The 27,859-nt window shown below is 40.4% G+C and overlaps 1 protein-coding gene across 2 annotated transcripts; it reads right to left on the reverse strand.

Moving 5' to 3' along the window:
• Window positions 1-190: 190 nt before the first annotated feature.
• On the reverse strand, window positions 191-27,374 carry LOC306835131 (brain-enriched guanylate kinase-associated protein). Of its 2 annotated transcripts, XM_079361559.1 has the most exons (7): window positions 27,071-27,373; window positions 16,330-16,534; window positions 13,705-13,866; window positions 11,656-11,722; window positions 8,710-8,817; window positions 7,832-7,912; window positions 191-2,818 (listed from the first exon to the last, which is right to left on the reverse strand). In XM_079361559.1, the coding sequence occupies exons 2-7, from the start codon at window positions 16,425-16,427 to the stop codon at window positions 1,397-1,399; spliced, it is 1,938 nt and encodes a 645-aa protein (XP_079217685.1). In that variant the 5' UTR covers window positions 16,428-16,534; window positions 27,071-27,373; the 3' UTR covers window positions 191-1,396. The 2 variants fall into 2 exon arrangements, with proteins under 2 accessions (XP_079217685.1, XP_079217686.1); XM_079361560.1 differs by lacking the exon at window positions 16,330-16,534 and having other exon boundaries at window positions 27,071-27,374.
• Window positions 27,375-27,859: the final 485 nt, after the last annotated feature.

Here is a 27,859-nt window from a genome sequence, read left to right on the forward strand (position 1 = left end):
TTTGTCTCCCAAAGTCCAAAATATCGTAAATCCAAATACCGCCATTTTGAGCAAAACAAAGCAGCTGATTCACAAATTTTGAATCTTTAGCTGTCATTCACAAACTTACTTGGCTTATAGCTAAAATGATTCATTTATTATCTCTGATTTATTTTTTGATTTCATTCTTTGTTTTAACCAGATACCTCGATAAATGGACCTAAAAAGAGTCAAATCTGCAGATATCTGACACAGAGACTAATTTTATCATGTGTTCGTTTTATTTTGTTCCCCCTGTGTAGTGCAGGAATAGTACTGTAATTGTTGCCTTATGTTGAGAATAATCTCTTATTGAGTTTTAATTAAAAAAAAACAAAAAACACTCCCTCGTAGTATTCTCCTGATGACTTCTTGGAACATGCAAATAAACTTCCTGTCTTTTTTTGGGTTTGCTGATGTTGCCAAAATTCCTCCTCTACTGACCTATTTTTAAATTTACAACAGTGATACAGCAGGGCTTCGTAGTGACTCAGCAGGCTTGTGCCACATGGCTGCTGAAGTCTGGCTTGGATAATAAAGGATATCTTGAAGCTTATATGTGTAATTTGTGCTTTATTATTCGAACAAAACAACAAAAATATAGAATCATGCATCGCCGTCAAATAAAATAAGGTTACAGTGACTTTTATGTGGGGTGTGGGCATCCAAATCTGAGGTAGACTGGGGTCAGGAAAACCTCTGTGTGCGATATAGAAGGGCAAAAATATAAAATAGAAGTGACTGCTCAAAACAGATCTCAAAACGCTCCATAGATAACAATAAAACACACCCATCGATACTGTCGAACTCACTCAACAGAAGGTAAAAATAAATGTCTCATTTAAGCGATCATTTGTTTTTGTGTTCTTCCAGTGTTCAACATTCGTATTAAAATCCACACAAGGCAAACCCAGTCTTAGCCGATTGAAAAGAACGACCACTGTTTGCACTTCATGTGGGCACTGATCAACACCTTTCACATTTTTCAAATATAGGATTGGCAGCTTAAATTTATGTACAAGCTCCAGCTAAACAAAGAGTTTGATTTTATATTGAATGGTTTTGGATGTAGTGCTCGTTTACAGCTACATACAAAATATATCACTTGATTTTCAGTTAGAAGTATATATTTGTACATTTGTAATTTAAATACATACAGATTCTTACAAATTTCAGATTTCACACACCTGACTCGTTCTGGGCAACTGAAGTGTAAACATTCCTATCCAACCAAATCTTTTAAAACACTGAGCAGAGGTTACATATTAGTTATAGTGAATGATCCCACCTGGCGACTATTTAAACCGTTTCTATCAAAGTGATCGTGCTAACAGAAGGTGCAGCTCCTATCAAAGAATAAACCTGATCTGGACGTCCTTCAGTTGAGAAGAGTTCCGTAAAGCTGCGCCTTGGTTAGGCTGTCCTTCCTGGAAAGTCCCAAAGAGCCAAACTTTGGGTTGTATGGAGGAGGGGGAGGGGCTGGGACCGGCGGTGGGGACTGGCTCACCTGTGGGGGCAGGCTGTGCATCTCCACCTGGTAGTGCTGCAACTCTGCAGCCATTTCCAGGGTCCTCTGGTCCAGGGACTCAGTGGAGCTGTTTGGGCTGGGATCGACGTAATCCACACTCTGCCCACCTGCTGCCACCGGACCCTCCCTGTCTTTGGAGATGGACCCTGATTGGTAGAGGCTGTGCTCGGACCCCTGACCGTCCTCTGCTCTGTACAGGTGGGCTTGGCTGTGAGCCTGCCGCAGACCTGGGCTGCATTCAGGACTCGGGCTTGCAGCAACCCACTCAGAATCCATCGTCCCGCCTGCTTCTTGGTGGTAGTAGTCAGCCCCTTCCTGGAAGCTGCTGTAGAGCGGCCCGAGACGGATTTTTGCAGGCCGGACGGAGAAGTGCTGCTCCGAGAAGCTGTAAGGTGACGCTCGACCTGGGCTGCGGTACGAGTGGGCACTCAAATCCTCAACGCTAAGCTGCCTCCATCTGCCAATCAGCTCCTCTTCCTCGGGGGCTAAAGTGCTGCCTCGACGACTGTCTCCGTAGGCGACGCTTGGGGATGAGGAGGGAGGGAGCGGCTCGTAGGGCTCACTGAAACAGGACGACATGGTGCGGCTGTAGACAGGTGAGCTGCCGTTCTGGTGGTGGCTCAGCTCTGTCTGCTGGAAGGGGTGAGCGTTAGCAAAGCCTCTTGGACTGTCTCTCTCCCAGGATGAGTCACTCTTCCTCTCATAGTCCCCTGCATCCCTCCACTCCATGTAGAGGGAGTGGTGGTGCGGGGATGAAGCAGCACTGCTGGGTGGGCCGTTACCTTTGTCTTCAGACCCCCCTGCACTGAAGCTGGAGTAGGAACTGGACCCTGCACCCAGCGGTGGAGGGAACTTGGCGAAGTGCTCCTGCGAGAAACCGGCCCTCAACCCCACAGAGCCCTCCTCTGGGTTGCTGTCGGTTGAGTTTTGGGGCCCATATAGCAGCTTTCTCTGACCGTGGAGGTCCATGCTGGGCCTGCGCTCGCGGTGTCGGTCGTCTGGGCAGTACAGAGCTGTGTCACTGCTGTACAGGTCAGATTTATAGGCCGCACGCAGCCCGAGACGCTCTCCCGGTCCGAGGCGTTCCAGGATAAAAGTGTGCTCCTGTGCTTGAGGGCTGGGGGAACGGGAGGCCTGGCTGCTGCTGCAGGCCTCGTCTGGCTTCTCGAGGACTTTAGCAATGAGAGAAGCTGAGACAGAGTCGGAGTAAGTGTGACAGAGAGGAGAGTCCTCCATGTGCAGGGTCAGGCGCTCCTGAAAATCTGCAGGCAGCTATAGAAGAATCAAAGAAAAGAGAGGTTGTATGGAGTGTTTTACCTGCATTTACAGGCAATGAATTTCACTTCAAATGTTCATGGCAGTGTTCCTTGTTTGATGTACCATGTAAAGAACACCTTTTACATCTTTACAGTTTGTGTTATCTGTATATGTTTTTTTTTAACGAAACATTAGGCAATAAGTGCACAGTGTTGCTTAAACTCAATACCAACATTTGTCTGATGTTAGCAGGTGAGATAGGACAAGCCAGCAGCAGGGAAGGGGATGTCTTATGGTTAAGTTTTTCATTATTTTTTAACAGGAAATCGTCAATCAAAGAAACACAAAGAAGCCACTTTGTATGTAAGACACACTTTTTTGAATGACCACAAAGGAAAGTGTAATTCTATGCCTGGAGCGTGGACAGTGACATTTTTGATCCTGCGTATAATCCTCTCTCCCTGTTCAATTGTGGCCCTTTTCATTTCTTCTTTTAATTGACAAGAGCAAATTATTACGAAATGTTGTGTTTTAATGTTAATCGAAAAAAAAAAGAAAGAAAGTGGAAGCAGAGACACCATCAGATTGTATCATCCAGTTAGTCTGCTATTTTGTTTTGAGAATACAACTCTGCAAGGTTTTATCCATTGCAAGAGTCATAGAAACACTTTTTTTTATTACTTGCTAGCGGTATCCCATTCATTTAACTGAGAACATTCAATGGATGCATGTCCAAGATTTTCTTAAGAACAGATGTGGGTTATGTGGGTACACATTACTCGCTTTTGATAGTCCTGTTTACTTTTACCCTGGCTCTCTTTTTCTAAGTAAAGCTAACATATGCTCCCATTTTCAACAAGTTTAAATAATTCTCAGAGCTCCACATCTGTGAAGTTTCTTTTTAAAAATCCACTCTGATCCTGTATTTTATCATCTAGTAAGCCCGTCTAATTCAGCCCTGCTCAGAACGAGCTGTTTCTTCATCTGTAGCTTTAAATGTAAATGTAGTAAATCATTTGGTGGACGGGTTACCGCCCTTTGTGATGTCATGAAGGGAAACTCGCCAAAGGGCCTGTTTGAGCACACATTTTTTGAAAAGTGGAGCAGTCAACAGGTGGAGAGGATGGACTTTTCTCATAATTTGGGGTTTGTAGACACACTTGTGACCTTTAACAATTTGTCCATGTCCTGTGCCTGGTTTGTTTGTGTCGCTTGTATTTCTTTCTCTTTTTTTTAACTTCCAGTATTTTTGACTTGTGGGCTGATTTGTTCACCTAAATCAAAATGTCCATTATTAAACACTATTCCTACATTTTGCCAGAGATTTTCTAACTTATTAGAACTCAGAGTCAGCTGACGATAGACTGGATGGCTCACATGGGGGTCTAATATTTTGACTTCTTTTTGTCTACTTTGGTCTCAGACAGCCCAAAGTCACACAGAGTAAAGGGGCCTTAAAAATGATTGTCAGTATATACCTGAAAAGGAGTTCCAGCATTTACTCTATAGTTTACTATCCTATGTGAATGTGGTTGTTGCCATACCTCTGCATGGCAGCATGAATATGAATGTCACATAGCACAGTAGGAGATTTCTGAATGTCACCACAACGTACACCAGTTCATTCACATGGTTTGACTGCAATAATTGTGTTTGTCATTTAAGTTAAAAAGTGCAATTTTAAGTGACAAGAACCTAAGCTAAGAAAATATTTGTAAAAATGAAATCGACCCAAGCTGCCTTCCTTTAAAAGAACGACATTGTGCTATTCTGAGCATGTCTCAATAAAAAGAAACCTCCTCCACTATCTGTGCCTCTCCATAGCAACAAGCATTATACCAGCACATCATCAACAGGGATCTAGTCAGTTGTTCCTAATTGGCAATGAGAGGGTAGTTAATTATAACTTTGTGGATAGAGAAAAGATAAACACCTCTGAGCGGGAGAAAACACATTTTTTCATCACAGTTTTATTGCAGATTTGACCAAACTAAATCCCATTAATTACTGTCCACACATTTTTCATTTGGGCTTGTTTTGAGCGAGATCACAATACGCTTTTTATGTGTTCGGAAATGCAAGTCTAATCATTTCATACCCCTCACTGTGCTTGTTTTGCAGCAAAACAAAACAACCGAGACACTTCAGTCGGCTCTGAAGAGCTGCTGAAGAGCTGCTGCACTTCTCAAAATGCTGCAGCATCATTTATCAATACCATGTCGATTGGCTCCCACCCACGGGATCAGCAAACCAACGGACATACTGTCAGTGCATGTATAGCCTCTGACCCCCATTATGTTTGGATGTTTGCCTGCAGAACAGTTTCTCACTCCATAACAGATTCCATATGTACAGCCTGCATGTGTGCGTTTGTGCTGGTGTGTGCTGTGTGTGCGTAGGGGGATGTTTTATGGGCCTTATGCAACCAAATGCAGTTTGCATTGATATTTCCATTCCGCCATATAGGCGTTCTTTAACCTTGTGGACATTTGCCAGCTTTAAAAAATCCCCTTTGTCACATGCACCAGGCACACAGCCCAGGGCTGATGCAGTGGAAAGTGGCGCCAAGCTGACCTGGCATTAAAGCGTTTACATGCATCTCTTTACACAAGCAGCAGCAGGACATCATGACGAGGCTCCCACATTTACATTCTGCCTCACATCAAAGTTTAGATCCTTGAAGAGGCTAGCTTTCCGTCACATTTGTGCACAGTTTCTTGGTGAACTACTTTTGTCTAACTATAACTGGTGTGAGCCTGTGATTCATACAGTGTCATTGTTCGTCATTGTCAAGCAGTTTTGATTAGTAAACCCACAGCAGTATTATAATGCTCAGCGTTGGCTACATATTGAGTGAGAGGAGTTTAGAGAAATGATTTACTTGAAACTCTCCCTGAATGGTGCCAATACTGAGCAACAGTTCATTTTCATATCCAAGCTCAGTTAAAGGCCAAAAGATGCAGAATGAAAGTAGACGGCCCTTAATGGCAGCAACTTTTGATTTAATCATGACACTAAACACATTTGTGGAGAGTGGGCAGCCAGTCTCCTTGCATACAGGTCCTTGAAAAAAATGACCCTTCTTCTCATCTATCCAGTTACACAGGTTTGTAGTTTTTTTCAGAGTGTTAATTGCTAGTTTAGTAGTACATAGTACAGACTATGTGTGGCTACCCTGTGATTCACAGTTCACGGTAGACCTGGCTAGAGGCGTTGCAATCTGTATCCATTCATCCTTCTGGTTAAAGGAAATTAAGATGGCAACAGGTGATTAAAGCAGGACCTGAGTGAAGAATACACTGGATGTGCATTTAAAGGGATAGTTCAGTATTTTTTTTAAAAAATGAGCTTGTATTAGTTATTTGTCAACAGTAAGTAAAACCATTGCAGGCCTACGTGTGTTTTGCCAAAGAAGTGTGAAAACAAGGTGGGTTGCAAGTGGAAAAAGACAGTGCTGTGATTTTTTCAGTCCAGCACACATTTATCCCAAATTTGTATTGTAGCCCAGTTTTTCTTAAAATTACGTGACGCAAACAACCTTGTCTGTAGGCTAGCTTCCTGGCCTGCACTCGTGGCTGGTCTCTCCTTAAATGGACCATACTGACCGGCATCCAGTGGCTAATAAACCCTCTATTATAGAGTACCTAACATAGCCCCACTTCAAAAATAAATAACTATCCCTTTAAAGAAAGCTAGGACTTTAGAAAGTCTTTGAACATCAAAATTAAGAGATTTTTTGGTCAATAGAATAATGTTAATGTTATAGTGATGTATTGCAAACTACTTAAATAAATATGGATAATCCATTTTCCAGTTTATTTGAAAATTTGAGATATATGGTCATAAGGTTGAGCTGTGTTGTATCAGATACCAGCCACCGTCACTTCTCTCAGATGAAGGTTATTCAGCCAAAAATACAGCTTTGGTTCTCCAACTCGTCTCTCCCTGCTGTGACCTACAGCCGTCATCACTCCACGCTGTCTTGTCTCTCCTCTGCCTTACATAAGGCAAGATGACCTTCAGTTAGTACAGACGGTGAAATGATTTTGCTCATCTTTTGTAGTGAGCTGCCTCAGATCTCCTCTTTCTTTACAAATAAAAGTTTCGCCAAATCTTCCCTTTTTATCTAGTTACCAATAAACGCACATTTATCAGTTTGTCATAATAGGTTTATGATTATGGCATCTGGCATCAAATCAATCTTCAGAGCACATATTTTTGGGGCTTTTTCTGCCTTTATTTAAGAGATATGACAGTAGAGAGTGTCAGAAAAGAGGGAGAGATGGGGCACCGGATAGCCTGGAGGTTTGCCTGTTGTTCTCGTTGAAGCAACCAACCTCGGCCCTTTGCTTTATGTAAAACCCAACTCTCTCCCTCCACACATGTCCTGTCTCTCTTCGGCTGTCCTGTCGATAAAGGCAAAAGAATAGCCCCAAAAATATGTAACATTTTTAAAAATAGAAATGGGGAAGAGAGAGTGGTAAGTGATATGCAGGAAAGGAGCCACAGGTCGGATGTAGTTACAGTGATGGAAAAGAACGACACTGCTGTGTCTATGAATGTCTCATTTCACTCCTGCACGGCTGAGTCAAAAGATATATTCACCACGTATCAAACATTTCACTTTTTTACTGTTCCTTTAACTGTTTTCATTTCGTTTTTCTTCCGTAAGGACTCTCTTTTACGTAAAAAAAAAAAACAACAACAAAAAAACAACCAAACACAAGAATACAAAAAGCAAATAGTGTTCTCAGCTCAAGACAGCAGACAAATTCAAAGTAAAAAAAAATAAAAACATCTTTATTTTCAAATGCAGAGAATGGAATTTCAAACATGCAATTGAAAATGTTAATCGTGATTAACTATTATTGTTCAGTGATTAATTGAAATCCCTTCTTACATTAGCAAATTATCTACATGTAAATTGCTCTATTTTAAACTTCCAGGGAACTGTCAATACTGATGAAAATGGAAAAACTTTCAGACCATTTTGTTGCTCTCGATTGAAGGAGTTCCAGTCATACTCACCTCAGAGAGCTGGGCCCTGTATAGAGATTTGTTGCACTGGAGAAGTTGAGCAGCAAGGTTGCAGTCTTTTCTGTACACGTCCTGTTGAGCCACAATAACACCACCAATGGAAGACCAGACAAAAACAATAAAGGATGAATATTCACCTTTTCTGGTGATTTTAGAATCTTAATAAAAACACAAGTTAAGTCCAGTTTAACCATGTGCAGGGTCAGGCGACATACATATGTAGTGCATTTTAAAGAAAATATGTGCAAGATACGACAACCAGAACAAGAGCAATACAACAATTTTTTAAATGTTTGGATTTGATTTAAAAAACAAGTCAAAGTCCATGCATGTGAAAACCTTTTCAATAAACATTAAGAGTTATTTGTGCAAAGTGCTTTGATTGACTTATTTGATATAATTTTGATCAAATACATTTTTACATTAAAAGATACAAGTGAATGGGAATCAGCATGGCTTGCATAGAAAGGGGGGGTCAGTTTGTTCAGGGGTCTAAAACCGAACAGCAAGAAGACCTCAGTGCTCAGTGGTATTTCAAATCAGTAAAGACAAGTTAAATTGGACCAATATAATCTCCCTTCTTGGATCCAAACTGAAGTCTGGTCGCAGCATTTTGGAGCATTAGTGTGCTGGAGAGGGACGAGTAGCTGATCCCAGAAAACAGGGAATTAGACATGAATGTAGCGCCAGCAGGAGATGAAAGCATGGTAACTAAGTGCATTGTTTCTTTTTTGTTTAACACTGAAATATCCTTTCACACACAATAAAGCTAATAAGAGGCTAATGTGCATTACTGGATTCTCTGGAGCTAAAAAACAAAAAGAGATGAATGAAGAGCGGATGCAGTGTGACGCTCCCTGAGCTCTTACGTTGTCTTCTTGGAGCTTCTCAATGGTGAGCTTGGCCTCCATCAGGTGGTTGTTGAGGACGATGATCTCTCTGCTCAGAGCTCGCTTCTCGTCGTCGTGATGCTGAGACTGACAATAAATAGAGCCGATGAACAAATGAGCCCTTCTACAAAACTCTGACCGATGTGATGTGAGGCCTATAAGGGAAGCGTCTAAAGGTTTTTTAATGATGCCCAATTACAGTGGGAGACTGTCTCTGTCTCCTGTCTCTGAATATACAGACTGAAGGGTAGACTAAAGATGCGCTTAGCAACAACACTCTGATGGTGTTGAAGGAGCATCAAGAGACACTGTAGTCAGATTTTGTTTAGCATTTTACCTACTTACCGAACAGTATACCCACACTGATACAGGTAGGTACTAATGCAAATACCAAAACAAGACAGATACTGACACTGATAGTGATATCAATTAATAGTGGCACTCATACTGTTACTAAGACTGATATTGACGCTAAAACTGATTCTCATTGTGATACAGATAATGACATTGACACTGATACAGATATTGACCAACACTATATAAGTTATACTTTATTAATCCCACAAGGGGAAATGTTTTTTTACACTCAGTTTAATGGACATGCTACACACACAGGCTGAAATACACACATGCACAAACAGAATCCTATGGACGTGCATTAATGGAGAGGTTTCAGAGTGACGGTGCTCCTGAGCTGGGGGGGGGGGGGGGGGGGGGGGGGGTGTTGTCTTGCTCAAGGTCAACTCGGCAGTGCTCAGAAATTAGGTCTCCTCAGCCACCGGACCAATTTCTGGACTTGGTCCGTGCCAGGACTTGAACTGGCAACCTCTCAGATTCCCAACCCAAGTCCCAACAGACTGAGCTCCTGCCGCCCATAATACCTTTGCTTTTGGTGATCGATAATACCACATCAGATATCACCGTTGTTTAACAAGCTGTGTGCCTCCCTTAGAGAAGACACAGGGATGCTTGTCAAGATCAGCTCTGAACTAATCACTGCTTTCATTACTCCGTGTAAAACTTGTAATGCATAGATACTTGGATACAGATTTAGATAACTGCTAGTTATTATTAATAAAACATGCTGGTTCAAATCCCCAGCAGACACTGAGTGGAGTTTGCACGTTCTCTATACTGTACTGGGGTACTCTGGCTTCCTTCCTAAGACATGCTTGTTAGGTTCATTGGTGAGTGTTGCTGGTTGTCATATATTGTTTATGTCAACTGGCCTAGAGTCCAGTGTGTACGCTGCTTCTCACCCCAACTGGGATCGGCTCCATCACCTGCCTGACACTGGGAAAAGCAGTATAGATAATGGCTGGACAGAAAATATGTAGGCCTCATCGCTTCAAGATGGTAAATAAAAGCTTCAACAGAATTTGCAAAAAATAACTCATTATGTTCTTTGGCGTAATGTTTCTGGAGGTGTTTGTTGGATGATACAATAATTTGGAGGCGTAGTGCCAGCTCTTCTTACTGTCATTGAAGACCATGCAATGAACCATAGAGCATGTTATTATAGATAGTATAAAATATTTCTAACTAGTACCACACCATCTAGCACTAACGTTTTATCATATTAGAAAAATGTTTGTAGCTTCCAAATGTTTAAGAGGAATTCTTTGATCCTGTAGAGTGGACTTAAAGTATCCCACAATGCAATAGTAGAAGTCATGCACAAAAGATGGTCACTAACCAAGCACTTTATGCCGTCATGGATCATGGAAAGCAAATGATAGGAATGACGTGATTAACGATGCAGAGAAAATGAGCCAAAAGTGTCCAAAAGTGATTTTTCATTTTCCCAGTGGGCTCATTAGTCCTCCACTTATAATTGAAGATTATATAAGTAGAAAGTAATGAATGTGTGGCAGGTTTCAAACACCTCCTTCAGTCCCCAGCAGACTGATGTCCCATCTCAGTATGGGATCAATAATTTCCTACTTCAGAGTCAAGTATGTATGTAAAAGGCCCATTTTGTTGACAATTTGTCACATTTATTTTATATCTGCCTTTTAAGATATAACAGTTCTGTCCATGGATGGCTCAAAATAATCAGTAGAGTTAGTTAAGGCATCTATCTATCTACATCAACGCGATCTGTCCTTGTGCTGTTGTGAGATTCTCTACCCTCAAACTCTCCACTGTTCTGTAGCTGTGCGGGATAGAAGCACAATCAAGGTACATCACTATGTTTATCTGTCTTGTAATTACGTTTTCTATCGCTGTGCAAGGCCATTGGGTCAGATGAGTTTGTGGCACCTCAGGAGTAAACAAGCTTTTACGATCTGCAGAGAGACTTACTCAGCACCTCTCTCTTAGCCTGGAGGAGGGACGACGTGAGAGGAATCAATAACAAATGATGAGGATGTTTCATAAGATTTAAAAAAAAAAAAGGAAAAAATTTATAAAAAAAATCTTATTTTACCAAACAATAAAGCTGTGTGACCTTAAACTCCTGATCAGCACTGTAACTCTTCACTCTGGTATTGTAATCACGACAATGATTATTATCTTGTCTGGTAACAAAACCATTCAGCGAGCATTTTTCCGCTGTCCATGAAACAGAAACGACACCTGATTGTCATACAGTGTTCTCAGGAGGGCCAGTTAATTGTATACTTCCAGCTGCATAAGCAATGTCTGACAAATGAAGTGAGCTACGGCACACTGAGGAACAATAGGTTTGCTATCACTCTGCCATTGGAAGGAGGACAGCAAATAGTAATAAGCCATAATTAATGTCAGTGGTAACAACTGCGGGGCAGTTTCATATTGAAATTGGCTCTCCCAGTGTTTTGTACGAAGTCTGAACCCTGCGACTCTTGCTTTGTTTTCTTTTGTGTCTACAGGTACTCAACGCAAGCATGGGAATTCATGGGAGGAAAACACAGACAAACACACATACTGCTGCTTAGCACTTACATCTCTGTGGATCTTCTCCTCCAGGTCTTGGTTGATCCTCTGCAGCGCTGAGTAGCTGCTTTGTATTCTTAACAACACAATAAAACACATTGCTCACTTTAAGATACATATTCGTACACATGCACCTTACAGTAGCACACAGGGATTTACTCCAAACTAAGAAATATGGCACTCGGCTCAAATGCTCAGCAGTGTGCAGAGAACATGCCGCAGTTTCAGCGTATAGCACCTGTATTAGTAGATCTAACTCTACTACTGATGTGATGATTCAGTGAAAATTGGATTCTGTTATTTCTGACACAGAAGACAGAAACATCTTAAAAGGCAACATATGAACAACATGAACCAGATAAAATCACTGAGTTGCCCACTCCTGAACAACCCGGGAGGTCCTGAGACTAATTCAAAAGATGATCACAGGAAGAAAAAAGCTCTGGAACGCAAAATGATTATTACTGTTTCTTACTTTCCTCTGCGTAATGAGTGTATATTTCTGTGTGGCGTTTCTTTAATTAAGCACCATGAAGAAAAAATCCCCAGGCCGATATAAGCTGTAAGATACGAACAACATACATTACATCCCCTCTCAATTTTAAAGAAGCTGGTCACTGGACCAGAACCGGACGATTGGCTAACTTCAGATACCCAGGAGTAAAAACTGAATTTTTAAAGTTCAGTGCAGCACTTTATAACACATAAAAGGAGTGAAAACAAAGCAGAGAGTCTCATAAAAGTGGATCAATTTAAAATGCATCTTTAGATATGATTGTTTTGGATGATGATTGGCTGGCATTGTACTGGCATTTCAACTGTTCCTTTCTGAGGCATGTTTTTTAATAGCTCTTTAATTGATGCACATTTGTTTTTCGTACTAGCTTTTGATTACTGTTTTTGATGCATATTTTGTTTTGTACACTTATATTTTTATCTATTTTAATTTTTTTTTTGCACTGTGTGATTTTCTTTTGCTATCCTGCTTTGCTGCTGTAACACTGTAAATTTCTCCGCTCGTGAGATAAATAAAGGATTATCTTATTTTATCTTATCTTGTGCAAATTTGTATCGAACTGTCCAGAACTGTTTTTACACTGTTTGTCTGTTTGTGTTAAATGATAGTGCAGAAACTCTAGTTATCATGTTAGCATTGCATTGGATGAATGCTAATGATGGCTGAGCATGAAGTAGTTGTTGGTACCTAATAAGTTTTCACCTCCATGAAAGGCTTTCATTTCTAGCTAACAATAATGTTAAGCAAGGAATTGGTTGAATGCTGGCAATGGCTAATTTGATGTAGCTGTAGGCTAATTATAATCCCAGTGGATTTTTCCTTTACATCAGGGGTCTCCAACCTTCTTCATCTGAGAGCTACTTTGAAAAGAGTTAGGTGACCAAGAGCTACATACATTTATTCACATAGCACACATCTGCTGAATTAAGCTGGTTGTACATGTGTGAAACTGCAATAATCCAATGTTTATCAATAATCTTAAATTCACATCAAAATCCAAGAATTTTTTTTGAATATTTGACACTTCTTATTGTGCCACATTGTTAGCTGTGTTGCTGAAAATTCACATCAATGTCAAAGAAGACATGACACTTGTTTTCAAGGCTCAAATACTGCATATAAATAGTGGGAAGAGGCACATTTACTGTCGTCAGATTTTTAATTTTTGTTTTTTGACACAGTAGGTCAACCAATAGGCAGGCCACTGAAAACCTGCGAGCTACCAGTAGCTCCCAACCTATACTTTTCGGAGACCCCTTTACATGATGTTTTCAATGAAGAATTTTAGAAAGAGTGAAACAACAGTAATATGTCTACTTCCTACAAATGTTTTTCCCTACCTGTAATACAGCATTACAACATTATGGGAGGGTTTGAGCTTCCCAACAGGAGTGTGACGTTACAGAAAGTAGACGTGAATATGGTGCAAGTAGGAAAGGGCTGTAAACATCATGGTATGTCTTTGTAAAAGTTGGGACATTACATGTATTAGAGTATTGCAGATGAGCCCCTGTTCTCACCTAGTTTGTGTGTGGGCCTACCTGCGCAGCTTGTCAGTGAACTTGTCCAGCTCTTCCTGTGCTCGGCGCAGCTCCGTTTCCAGGTACTGCCGCGTGGAATCAAACTCGCTCTGTAGTAGCTCCAGCTTATGTGTTGTGAAGGAAAGCCTTTTCCGTAAGTCCTCCTTCTGCTCCAGCAGAGAGCTACACACACACACACACACACACACACACACACACACACACACACACACACACACAGAGCAGATGATTGTGTTTAGGGCATATGGAGGAGCTTGTAACTCCAGTATGTGTTTCTGAATTGACTTGTAAGGGGCAACATATCTTTTTTAATGCACCCCTGAACGACCATGCAGCGTTGATGAGAACATCATGAGAGGGTGATAAAAGCTGAAAATCGCAAGAAAAAGTGCTTTGTATGAAGACAACATGGGACCAAAACACGGATCTCTAATTAAAAAAAAATCCCATCAGGGTTGAGCAATGAGTTTTTCAGTCAATACACATCTTTGAGCATCAGTTCTCTTTTTGCATTTAAGCTCTGCAGCACATCACAGAAACCCAATCAGCAGTGAGATTTGAAAAAAAGAAAGAGAGGGTGTTCTCTGTGATGAAAAATGAGCCAATGAACTCTAATACATCACATGAATAGAGTGTGAAGGCTCAGATTTACTGAGAAGCGATACCCCTGTGTGTAATTCAGTGAGACAGCACAATGATGACTATTTTCAGAGCATGTGCATTACCTGGGCTCCAATCTAATAAAAGGGCAAGTGCGAGTGGAAAAAAGAGGAAATGTCTGTTTCCGTGATAGATCTGAATGTGCTCGGCTGGACTTAATGGACGCTGTATTGACGGACAGATGGAGGAAGGAGGGTAATGACTCTATCTGTAGCCGGATAACAGAAAGAAAGATGGCATGGATGGAGATGTGGTTACATCGCCCTACTTCCTCTCTTTGTCTCTCTTTTAACAAGATCAAAGATTCAGCAATGGGGGCTGAGAGAGGCTAATTAATATATTTTCAGGGATAGGTTCCCTTTAATGCTTCAGGTTACTGAGCATCAGTCAGTCCACACAGTATTAAAAAAATGCAGGTATGGCTGAATATTAACAGTCGTACGTAACTATTCTGACATTGTCTTGTAAACCCCTTCAAGTCTATCGTGTAGTTCAGAATGTCAAACAAGTAATAAAGATTCATTCATTCATTTGGTGGAGATGCAGCAACTATGTGTGAGAGAAATAAATATAATAATAATACTGTGTTATATAATAATAATAATAATAAAATAAAAATAATAAATTTTTCTGCTGTAGAAACAGAAATGTTACTACTGAAAAGGAAGAGTTGAGGACAAACAATGATTAGGTTTCTGTTCAAATGATTTATCTAATGCATACTTTCTACAAGATATTTTCTAATTTAATATTTTTTGGTTGAACCTAGCAGAGAAAAAAAACTGTGTGGCCTCAGTATATTTTAAATGGTGACCAAAGCTAAATCCATGTGGAGATTAAATTCTAAGTGGAGCATTTGGAGATTTCTTATAAGTGTACAAATGTTACTGAAAATCTCCAAATATATGTCTTATTGAGATGATTTTGAGCTGAAGCAAAGCGTCGCTGGGTCTCTGCAGAATTTTCTGTTTTTTAACTTCATTTGTCCGTTTGGTGTTTTTGCCTCTAGCCCCACTCGTCCCTATTGAAGGTCTAAAAGCACTTACAGCTATATATTTTTATTATTTCCATTTTCCTGTGATAAGGAGTGATTTGAAGTGGTTTTCTTGAGTTCTTAACTTATTGTGTTCTCATTATTTGGACATATTTGAGGTGTTATTTTTTCCCCATTAGAACAATTTTATGTATATCATTGTTTGCCTATTTCGTAGTTTGTTTTGTGCTTTTGAACTCTGGGAAAGCAGATGAAAGTCAGTCAAGTTCTCTAAAAACAACTGAACATTATAGTAATTTTCAAAGCAAAATGAAACGCAAAAGTGTACAGATGCAAGTCCACTTTGGGATTCTGTACTTCACGATTTTTTTTTTCTTCCTGCAATTGAATATTAAGCTTCAACTAAAATATCACTGAATTCATTAAACCTCTATTGGCTGAATGCCAGAGAAATGTACTGTTTTTCTTAAAATTGGTTCAAGTGATCTTTTCATGCTGGATGAGGAGCATTGTTTATTTTTCTTCTGCACCTCCAACAGAGTCTGTGAGTAAAACAATGTCGGCCTCACAGAGCGATTCAATGAATGTTTCAGCTGACTGTTCCACAGTTCAGCGCCCCCACCACCTTCTCCTCTTTGATTGGCGGGCATTCGCAGGGGATTACAGGTGTTTGTTGTTTGATATAGGATGAGTTTACGTGAAGTAGCTCCAGGGAGGGGAAAAAAATCTCCCATTAGTGACCTCCTCTGTGAACAGGAGCTGAGTCAGACGTAATGAGTGCTTTCACTGCAGTGAGATGAGATGACGAGGCAGCATGACTCCTGGTGCTCGGAGAGGCGAGATGAGGCAGCTTTAGCACCGCCGGGAGACGAGAGGACACAACTCGTGGGCGTATGAACGGACAAACAGATAAAATAAAAATAAAAACTAGGACGGATGGAGAGATGGCATCGAGAGAGATTCGCTCTTACCTCTTTTTTGGATGTTTGCCGCCATTTCGGGGGACTTTTAAGGCGGTTTTGCCAATGTATATCTTTTTCATGGTTTGTCTGTGTTCCTTCCCTCTCATGTGTTTAAAGGGGTTGACCACAGGGAGCCGTCGTGTATGTTAGATCCCCAAAGGAGACCAGCTAAGTCTGGCCTGCAGATTTTCTGAGTTCTCTACATGTGTTGACCCTGCCAAACAAAGCAAACACACAGGTTGGCAACTATTAGCAACTATGCTACATCCAGAGACTCTGCTTTAGGCACAGATTCAATGTATTCTGCAGTTGGATAGAACAAAAATTCCCCCAACAGTTCGGTCCTTGGCAGGGAGAGAAAAGCTGAAACAGCATAAAAACGCTGCACTAAATTCAGATAACACAACTTTCAAGGTTAGCAGATCTTGAAATGTTAACCCCCCTACCCCTTGGTGATTTAGCTTCGGGGCTAATTTTAGCTTTCTTTTGTTGTGCTTTTCCCTCACAATGTCACACTGTGTTGTTTCCTGCAAAGATACAGTGGAAGTGGAAATGAAAGTATCTCAGGCATCAGAGGTAAATGTCAAGTTTTGGTCTAAACGCTTCAGACTTAAAAAGCAAAGTTTTGTTTTATGTTCTGCAGCAAAGTTCAGCAAAGACATTTAGACAAACCTATAGAGGAAAGGCAGGTTATATTTCACAGCTTCAACCTTTGTGTGGGTTACGTTTATTGAATGTCTAATAGCATCCTTACCAGCGCATATAACTGTAGTAGGTTTTCTTTCGATTTGTGTTTTACATGTCATGGATTCAGCGTCTTCGGAGAAGCTAGCTCTTATTTTGATTTTCTTTTCAGTAAAACAAGTGTCTTGACAAAATAAATATGATTACATTTTTGTAAGAGGGAAAAGTCAACATGTTAACATGTGTTGTTTTTTTGTTTTTTTTGACATTTCTTTCCTTCCCTATAGCAGGAAGCTGATGATCTCGAGGTTATTGACAGAACAAGAAACTTAAGGACATCTTCTGAAGGTTGGGCATCATTTTAACAGACCAAAGAACTTACCAATTAGTTTTGAAAACAATCATTTGATCGATCAGGAACACAGAAAATAAGTTACAACCACAGGATTGCATTAAGGCTTAAAGTTCGAAAAGCATTGCACTGATTGAATTGAGTGGTGGACAGCATCACCAAATGTTTTATTATATTCTGAACCCCCTCAACCCCCTCTCAAACAAATAAAAAGAAGAGACACAGAGAGAGAGAAAAAAAAGCTAAAAACAGAAATCTCTCACTAGATGACTTAAGATGTTCTAAATTTAGCTAAGACGTTTCTTTAATGTGCTACCCCATCTCAGTGCTGAGCAAAAAACATGTTTTTAGGGCCTTTTAGAGAAACGCAAGGCTTGGTATTCAGCTTGTTTTTTTTGTTTGTTTGTTTTTTTAACATGAAATGTCTTTGACAGAGGCTTTTTACCCTTTTCTTCAAGAGACTGCTTCATTTTGTCTCCTTTTTTTTTTTTTTTAAAAAAGAAAAAGTTAAGTGCATCTGCATTTGGGTTCTTTCTGACACGCAAATATCACACTTATCAGTAAAACAAACATCGCTGTCAAGCTTTCTGCAGAGCAAACGTCCTCATCTCCCGCGTGTCCAAACACAAAAGACATGAACTGACACATCTCATGAGCTTGAATGGAAATATTCTGTCAGGGCCGATACACAGAGGTTTCGTTTCCAAACATTTCTGCCGCACCCCACAATCCTACGTGTCTCACCGCCGTCTGTAGCACAGGTGCGGCTGTCAACTCTCAGACAAATGGCGCAGGTTATTAGATGAGACGGCCCGTCAACGCTTGATCAAAGCAGCTCTGATCTGAGCGCTGGACCGTCCGTCCGCACAGGAAACAGTGACACAGTCAGTGTTACTGCAGGATACAGCCGAGGACAGCATCACCTTTAGGGTGTTGTATCTATGGATGCTATACAAAGAATGTTACTCTGTGGATGTGATACAATGCTTTCATTTTTTAGTTTTTCCTGGTTTGGATCAAAGGTGCTGGGGAACAATCTTTTTTAATGTAGCTTGACAGTCAGCTATAGCTGAGGAAGCACTTCAATTAAAATGTACCCATTTCTTAGCTGCGTACTTGTAAAACACCTATGTCTTGGAGCAGTAGAGAAGAACTTATTTCCAGTGAAACAAGATCATTTTATTCAGCACAATACTGCGATAATCAGAGTGTTGCACAGACTGCTATACTTGCTAATACCCACGCCTAAAATTTAAATGGCAGCCGAGGCATTTTCCAACACCGGCATCAATATTGTCACAACTCGAGTACAAACAGGTCTGAAAAAGGAAAAAGAAAAGCAGGTGACGTTGAGAAACATGTTGATTCTCCAAGTTATTGGGGAGTGATTTGTGCTGCTGGATGAGGAGGCAGGCAGACATGTACTCCTCCAGATGGTGACAGCTCAACACCGCCACTGGAGCCTTCATTCCAGCTGCTCCCCTCTGAGTCATCGCACACCGGCTCTGGATGTTTATGTGTGTGGGGTGTGTGTGTGTGTATGTGTGAGAGATTTGGTGGGAGTGAGTACATATTTTGTCAGCCCTTTTTTGTGTACAGGTAGAAATGACATGATTACATGTATGATAAATGAACACTTGATCGTCTGCTAGCTTGTGTGCGTGAGATGCACACATTTATGTTTTTCAGTGAGTACCTGCAGGTATTTTTGTTTGTCAATGTCCGTGTTTGTGTGCTGCGGCATCAGCTCTGCCTATTAAATCTCAGTCCAACAGGAATGAAGTGTCTTTCTCCCTGAAAAGTCAATAAAGGACAGCCTGTTAAGGACACATCCTAGTCCACATCAGGTGTCCTCTGTCAAACCGCCAGCTCACAACCCACTCCAACTCCCCCGCTCACTCATTCACTCGCTCACTCTTCCTTCAACTTCTTCCTTTAGCCGATCCTCACACTGCAGCAAAAAAACACAGCCAAGGCTCGTTCAGATGGCGCTAACTGCCACCCACTCTTGCCACGCTGACATTTTAGAGGAAATCAGAGCATTGAAAAGGAGAGGAAGGGGAGGTGGTAGAGGATATTGAAGTTGGGGAATTTGAAAGAGTGAAAAGCAGGAAATGCTTTTTGGGGTGGGAGTGGGGGGGTATTTAGAGTAGTTTCAGTTTAGCCAAAGACAGAAAAGGGGGAGAAGCCATCTCCAAATTGAGTAGGAAAACAAAAAGATTGGGTGTGAATTTTTCACTGGAAATCATAATTTCTTCTTCCTCTTCTCTTACCATCTTGTTGGTTCTCTGCCTTCCTTATCTCAACTACCTTACAGAAAGATTGGCTCTCAGGAAAAGCCCTTATCACACACCCAGACCTCGGCATTAAAGTGAAAGGGAACCTGAGCATCTGACTCATCCAGCAGCAGCAGCAGCAGCAGCAGAGAAAGGAGGCATAGAAGTCGCTCTCTCTCGGCCCTGTATGCCTTCAGATTAACAAGGCAGCTAACCTGCAGCAGTCTCTCAGTCTGATGACACGTACAGTATGACTCAGCCGCCTCATAGAGAAAAAAAAACCCCTCTCAAATGAGGGTGCTATTCTGTGTATGGTTGTATGTGGGCTTATGTCTGTCCAGGATTGATTAACTCAGGAGCAGACACCGCAGTAGTTACACACCAACGACTAACATCATTAGCAACAGCAGCAGGGGATAATGACCTGCCGAACACATTTCATGTGCTGCTGATGGCACTCAGGCACAGGGGAGTGTGTAATCACTACAAGCATCCTGAGAGGATTATTAGGATGAGCTCAAGAGGTGATGGAGGCAAAGCTCCAAAAAAAAATTTAACACAAATTTACAAAGTTCTGTTTTGCTGAAAATCTTCTGATAAAAAAACCTCCCACCATTACAAGTAAAAAGGTCGCCATAGCTATCGTCTAAGTTTATTTGTCGTGCTGTGCATTCACTACGAACGTCTGCAAGTCGCTAGCTTAAAAATAGATGAGCAACTTCAATTACACGAGCCCGTTTTAGCTAGTGCTGTGTTAGAGATAATGTCACCTGCAAAAAGTAGCTGCAATCTATGTAAATTGTCTTTCTTGCCGAGACTTACACCAAAAGACTAAATCAATATTAGGTACTGTACTGTGTGTAGGAGCAAGCAGTAGCTTTTAGCTCCGCATACTGAAGACTTGAAACAGGAAAACAGTGATCTTAGCCAACTAAGTTTAATATATCCTTTGTTTATTTAAAGAAGGTTATGTGTTGTTCCTTGGCAAGAAAACTTTAAAAAACATGAAGATTTTCAGAGGTGTTGATATGAGTCTATTCTTACTAAGCAGAGCCAATTCACACCTTTTTGCTAAACCAAACCAAGCCCAAGCAGCTACTAAGCTCTTTGGCTCTTTAGAGGTGAGAGGATTCTGATTTTTTTTTTCATCAATCACTTCGCAAAAAATGACCCGTACTTTTTAGAAGTGCTATAAAAAAGACTGAAATTGTGAAGTGATCCAGTTCCTGAGGAGTGAAGACATAACAGAAGTAATGTGAGTTATTCTGTGTAAAATGGACAAAAATGCAAAAAAGCAGCGTGATATAAAGTGTATATAATACATAATAATTTAGAAAAAAAGGTGTCATCGCAACTTCTTTCTCACAAGCAAATCTAATAAATGATTCATGGTCCAATAAATGCAAGTTTGGAGAACACTCAAGGCAAAAAAAAAAAAAACACCCCCAGGCAATAACACTATACTGACCCACACACAAACACACACCAGATAAACACATGAAGACAAGTACATTCTGTCCTACAAAAAAAAAAAAAAAAGCATCAGCCTCCAGACAAGAAAATCATGTCACGGTGCCAGTAAAGCCTTCTGAGAGCTGTCCCAGCAAAGCTACAGAGATCTTCTCACAACTTCAAATTTGAAAACTAGCAGAGAATATTCAACTGAAACCTTGCACTTAAGATGAAACTCAAAACACTGAAGTTGTGTGATGAAAACTGTGTTAAAAATAGCAGATTCAGAATAGATATAGCATTGAAACATCGCCATGAATTTATAAGTACAGAAATGTTTTGTTTTTTAATGCCATATTTTTAATCAATACGTAACCACATTCAGCTCATTTTGTAAAAATACCAGACCATCTTTTTGACAGTAACCAAAAAAAAAAGAAATGGGACATAGAAGTAAAAGCATCGTTCTAAAGCATCATTAAAAATAGAACACAGAGGGCACACCGCCCACCATCACAGCATATTGTTTACGAGTTTTGCACGAATGGACAGGTAGTGATTAGACGCAACAAAAAGAACCACCTCTGCAAACCTGCAGTGTTCTGTGTTCCCATATATCTGTTTTGTGTGTGTGTGTGTGTGTGTGTGTGTGTGTGTGTGTGTGTGTCTGTGTGTGTGTGTGTGTGTGTGTGTGTTTCCATTTGCAGTTCGCTACACACATAGCAGGTGGCTATGATGTACTTACTGGTCCATCCAAAGCACTCAAGAGGCCGACGAAAAAACTTCAACTCAGGGATGCATGAATGGAGCTTCTACAGAAAAAAGGACTTTACAGACAAAATATAGACACAATATTACACTAACAGCTCTCCAGCAGAGTGCCATTAATGTACAACTGTATATATAAAAACATATTCAAGATGTGAACTTAAGTTTGGTGCCATCAAAGACAAACACGCATCATAAACCATATTGAGAAACCTATCGTTTAAGTGTTTATGTTTCCACAAAAATGCTGCTCCTTCGTCACTTCTCATTAGCAAAAAGTTGCTATTATTTTCATTTTCATGTTATGCTGAGTGTTTGAAACAAGTCTAACTTTTTTTGGGATGACAACGCTGGTGTGCTCTGTCTTTTCTGTCAAAGTTATCTTGTTATTACTTGTTAACCACGCTTAGCAAAAAGATTTAAGGCAATGTGGAAGTGAAAAAAATCCAGTGTCAACTTGCAGATGACTCACATTTTTACAGCGGAAATAAACATTTTTACAGCCTGGTACATGAAAGATTTGGTCTCTGTAGCTCATTCTTTCATTAAGAGGGTGTAGTTTTCTCTTAAATGCCAATTCCATTAATTTATGAAAAGCTTTTACTTTTATTTCTGCTGTTATTTCAAAATTGTCTGTATTACACATTTATTGTAAGGAATGCAAGTAGGGTAACTTTTTGAACAGATATAAATGAGAGCTTGGATCTCTTTATCTAACTCTCAACAAAACCTTTCTAAAATGTTGAACTATCCTTCAACTCTTATCAAAAGAAAACTAGGCAAAGTGGGGCCCACATTATCTTTTATCACTGCTTCTTTTGTCAGCTACAAGACATTTAACACATTTTTATTCTCTGAGTGAATTCAGCCTTAGGTCTTTTATTCATATAGTTTTTAGATAGTTTCATGCATTACTTTATGTGTTTTATGGTTGTCCTGTCTTGTGTTATGCTTGTTCTGTAAGTTGCACTGATCCGTACGTTTTCTTTGCACTTTTACCCAAGACAAATTCACCCCTGAGGACAACATCTAATGTAATCCCTTTTCAGACTGTTTGTTTATTTATTTATTTTTCACACACCGGCTCGCCTATGTCCTTATACCTCCAAAGACGCTAGATTGGATCACTTTGTCTCCCACTTCTCCGCAACTTTCAGATTAAAAGTGAAACTTCACAGGGGAGTAAAGAACGGGCTGAGGTTTGAATCAGCGTTTAGGGCAATCTAATCTAATCTGCCATTAATCTCCGGACCTTTGGGAGCTAAAGCTAGCTAATGTTAGCAAAAAGACATAATGACTCTTTCCTGGGACTTTTACATATTACAGATTAGCATGCAAGCAAAACGCTAATTTAGCTAAAAGGTAGTTTAGCATGAAGTGTCCCTTTTAGACAAAGGCTAAAAGCTTCTCTTCAACAGAAGTCTCACATTATATTTCATAAAGTATGCGCCCTTTTGCAAGAAATAACTAAATCAGTATATATTTAACTGACAGACCTTTTTTTTCATTTGTCAAGTTGCCAAAAATGTACTTATGGTAGCCGTGATATATTGCAGTGAGGCCGTTCTGAACTGAATGATCTGACCTCTGGTGCTGAAGAGGGCAAAGGGGAGGAGGAATAATGGGGTTGAGATGATAAAAAACACTTAATAACCCCCAAAGGAGCTGTCAGTGCTTCACGGGAGAGAGACACACATAGACACAGAGTGGGAGAGAGAGGCTGACTGCTCAGACCACAGATTATAGAGGAAAGCATTAGTCTGTTAAACCAGCTCTGTCCACTTAAACAGATCAAAACTAACCTCCAGCCTCTTGAGACCAGCCTCTCTCCCACACCACTTTCACACACATACTTTATGATTGTCTGCTAATGCATAACTGCACACAATTCAGTGGACACCTCATCCATCTGGGAGGATTAAATGACTAAAGTATTTCATGTACTCCATCAGGTATTATTGATTACATGCTTGTTAGAATGCTGAAAATGATCATTTTTATTATAGATTAGTTTGTAACCTACCAAGCTCAAGCAGCACCTATGACAATCAATCTGATGATGTAGGGATGTAGGAAGCTGATACAGTAACATATTGTAATGTTCAAAATAAAAACACGTTTTGATAATTTTCTGAAACTAATCCATAAATGTTTTAATTGTCAGGCCAGTACTCTGTAAAGCTTCCAATAGGAGGACCTGGCTCTGTAACACATGGAGCATAGGGTGCCCTTTAGTCTTCAATTGGACATACTGCTTATTTCTGTTCAGGGGTTCAAAATATAGAAAGCCAAAGTGTATGCAAGCATTAGATATTGGGTTGCATTGTGCAGCATTGGCACTCGCTTTCCATCATATGACATCTAGTTCTAGTTTTGGACAGCAGGAACTTTATTCTAGCTCTTGGAACTGTTGAAACCCTTCTTATTGTCTTGAACTATGTGATAGAACCCCCTTAAGAGAAACCTTTTTAGCTCCTGCTTCAGAGAAGGAACTCCACCATGGGGGTGAAAAAAGTTTCCATGGTGTGTCGTATTCAGAGAAGTCCCTAGTAGATGGTACCTCTTCAAAAAGTCCCCAGAACAGTTTGCATGGTGGAAGCATGGTGCTTTGGACTGACAAGCTATTCACTCAAATCCGAACACTCAAAAGCTAGTTAATAAACGGCTCTCAGTGAGCCCAATAAAGGTTGTTTATGGTGTTGTTGGCCGGATTTCAACACGGATATGTGTATTATTAATGCAGCTCTAGCTCCATTGTGTAAAACAAGCTAACGAGCTCTGTTGAGATAAAAATAAAAACAAACACCAAAGAGTAGTTGTCCTGTTTGACACTGACAGCGCGTTGTAGACCCCCCCCCCGTCCTCCTTCTTGTCTGCAGGAGTGTCAGGAATTAATATAAAAACAAGGTGTCGGGGTAAAACCATTGAGTAAGGTTGCACTGTTTTGACATGCGTAGCTTGAGTGCTGTTTGGAAACTCAAGAATAAAACCATGAATCAAACGAGTTTTGTCGCTGACACTCGCATGTAACTGGGAAACTATGTTCAATGCAGAGCTCAAACAGGATCAATCGGACATTTTAAACTCAAACTAAAACTGTTTTTAATCAGGACTGAGTATGATCTAGTACTCCTTTTGTTATTTTGTTTCACAGTACATTTTGTATAATTTATTTTACAGTTACAAGAAAATATCCCCTGCACATTAGCAGAAATGTATAATTTTCCTGCCAAAATTCAAGTGATTCTGGAAGAGAAAGAACCAGCCCATCAGTTTCCCTACAGTATGTCCTGCCTTATGCTAAGCTATAAAAACTGTCTCCCAGCTGTCGCATCACTGAGGAATAAGAAGGGGAAATGTAAGAAATGGTGATGCTCAAGTGCAGGTTGGTAAGAATCAAGAGCTACTGTTAAACCATCAGATTATAAAACAGCAGAATTTATGCATTTCTTTAAATGAGTTTTTGTTCAACTGAAGTCAATCAGTATCATGAGAAGCTTTAAGAAATATATTTAATAGTTTAACTCCAAAAGTGTGAAGCATCGTTTGATGTCACTAAATATCTTTATGATGTAGGATATTAAATAACATTTTGTCTTTTCTGTTTGAATAAACATTTGTTTCAAAGATTAATTTTTAATTTAAATCCTCTTCCTACCTTCTGGTGTTTTTTCTTGCCTTTTTAGTCTTAATCTCAATCTTAAAAATAAGTAAATAAATAAATAAATAAATCTCTTTTCAATGTTGAGGCTGTCAGTCATTCTTGAAAAACAACTTTCAGCCTTTTCAAGGTGTTGTCAATCTCATTTTTTAAACAAAGCGTTTTTAAAAGTTTAAAGAATTAAGATGACATGTTTTTGAATACTCTGACAACCTTTTAAAATCCTTGAATCTGTTCATCTAACAAGGAAGCCTCTGTTGCTTTAGAGCTTCTCTGTTCCAACATGTCTTCATGTAAAATTTAGATCTCCATCTCCGCCACACGGCCCAGAGAAGCAGGAGCCCGGCCAAGCGAGGGACAGAAATTGTACAAGAGAAAAAGAGTGAAGAGATTTCAGGCAGTTTCATCAGGTCAGTTTGGAAGGCGTCTCGGAGATGAGATGTCAGGGGTTGGAGATACATATGGAGGTGGGGGTAAATCCAGCTTCCTGTTTAACCTCATTGCAGCTTCTTAAAAGACTACAGGGGACTTTGTTTCCTGTTTAACAAAAAAAAAGCGAGGAGGAATAAAGATGTAGGACAACCCGTCTCCCCCTATCTCAGGGAGAGCTAATTCAATTAAAGCTGACACAGAGGTGAGAAGAATTGATGTCTGATATTGGAGAACTTCCCGTCAGATTAATTACCCTTCATCAGCTGCTTGAACGCCTTTTAAATTCTAATCTGCCTGAAATTGTAATAACACCATCAGTAATCGAACACAAAAGCGAAAGCTTGTGATCAATTTCCGTTTTGCCAGATTAATAAGAATTAATAAAACTGTCAATTAAAATGTTCCTGCTGTGTAACAGCGAGGTAAAAAAGGGGACAGAAAGGAAGGGAGTGGAGAGAAAAACAAGTGTCTCCTTCCTCTTGTGTTTGCTTTGCTGCTTGAATTCTCTTGTAATGCAACTTTAATCAGAAAAGTAGGTAAGCGCTTGTAATATTGTAATGAGCTCATTAAAATCTGTTTATGCAGGCTTGTGAAGGCTTCAGTTTAGTTTTCAGTGGTTTGTGGTACACATATCAGACCAGCAGTCATAATAAAACACATAAAAACTATTAGTTGTCCATGTTGATCAAGCAGCAATGTCCAAAGCGTGATTAATCAATTTTTAAGGCGCATTCCGACAGGTGACTGTAACCATACAGAAGCAGATATACAGAAGTCATTTCTACAACCGAAACACATTCAAGAGTCATTTAAACACATTTTGCATTGATCCCTGAGAGAACAAAAGTAGCTCCACATTTGCTGCAGTACATTTCCAAGCCAAGAGACTCCATGTGTACAACGTTTAATCACCTGCATAAAAATCACCCATTCATCTATGAAAAACTATCAGAAAAAAACAGATCATTTTAAACATCACTGCATCAGTACAGACAGCCTGAACTCTCAGAGTGCCGCTACATCACATACAGATGAGCACACACACACACACACACACACAGATTTACACAGATGCACAGCTTTGTTAAACCTAACCACAAGATGCAAACGATGAAACAGCAGTACCTTCCGCTCGCGCACAGCTTCATCCTGGAGACCGAGAGATAAATATCCCCCCTGCTGGAGCCACGCCGGGGGGAAAAAAAAGGGAGAAAACCCCCCTCTGTTTGTGCTATCAGGATTGGCTTTCCCAGCTATTCCCCTTCAAGCTCAGAGAAAACCCCCTGCACACCACCACTGTCACTGCCGCCACCTCCAACACCAGCACACCACTCCAGCAGCAACAGCAGCAAGACGGAGCGAGAGCGAGAGAGAGAGAGAGAGAGAGAGAGACAGTGTAAGAGTAGAAAGACAGAGGAAGAGTGGGAGGGAAGGAGCTTAAAGGAAGAAGACAGGGAGAACGCGGGGGCGTGAGGATGGAGCGCTGAAAGATATGTGGAGAAAGAGAGAGAGGAAGAGGAAGAAAGAGGGGGAAAGAGCTTACCTGATGGTGTCTATGTTGTTCATCTTGTCATCAGGCACCTTAAAGTAAATGACAGCATTTTAGTGGAAGGGACCCGTCAAACTGGCAGCCAAGTATAGAGCATCGTGCAGCGCAAACAAATATGAAACATGTATATTCAGCAGGCACGATTTCCCTCAGTCCCTTTGTTTTCGTGATATGTTTATTCCCCCACATCGCTTTTCCCCTTGCTCCCTCATTGCTCTTCTCCCTCAACTCCATCTGAATGTCTGACTGGATGCATCTGTGCTTAGCTGAGGTGAGAGGGGAACAATCATATCATGCCAAAGAGTGTGAGAGGGGAGAAAGAGACGGTAGAAAGAGAAAGGAGGGGAGGGGAGGGAGAACGGAAA

Source organism: Symphodus melops (genome assembly GCF_947650265.1).
Source record: "Symphodus melops genome assembly, chromosome: 1".
Lineage (NCBI taxonomy): Eukaryota > Metazoa > Chordata > Actinopteri > Labriformes > Labridae > Symphodus > Symphodus melops.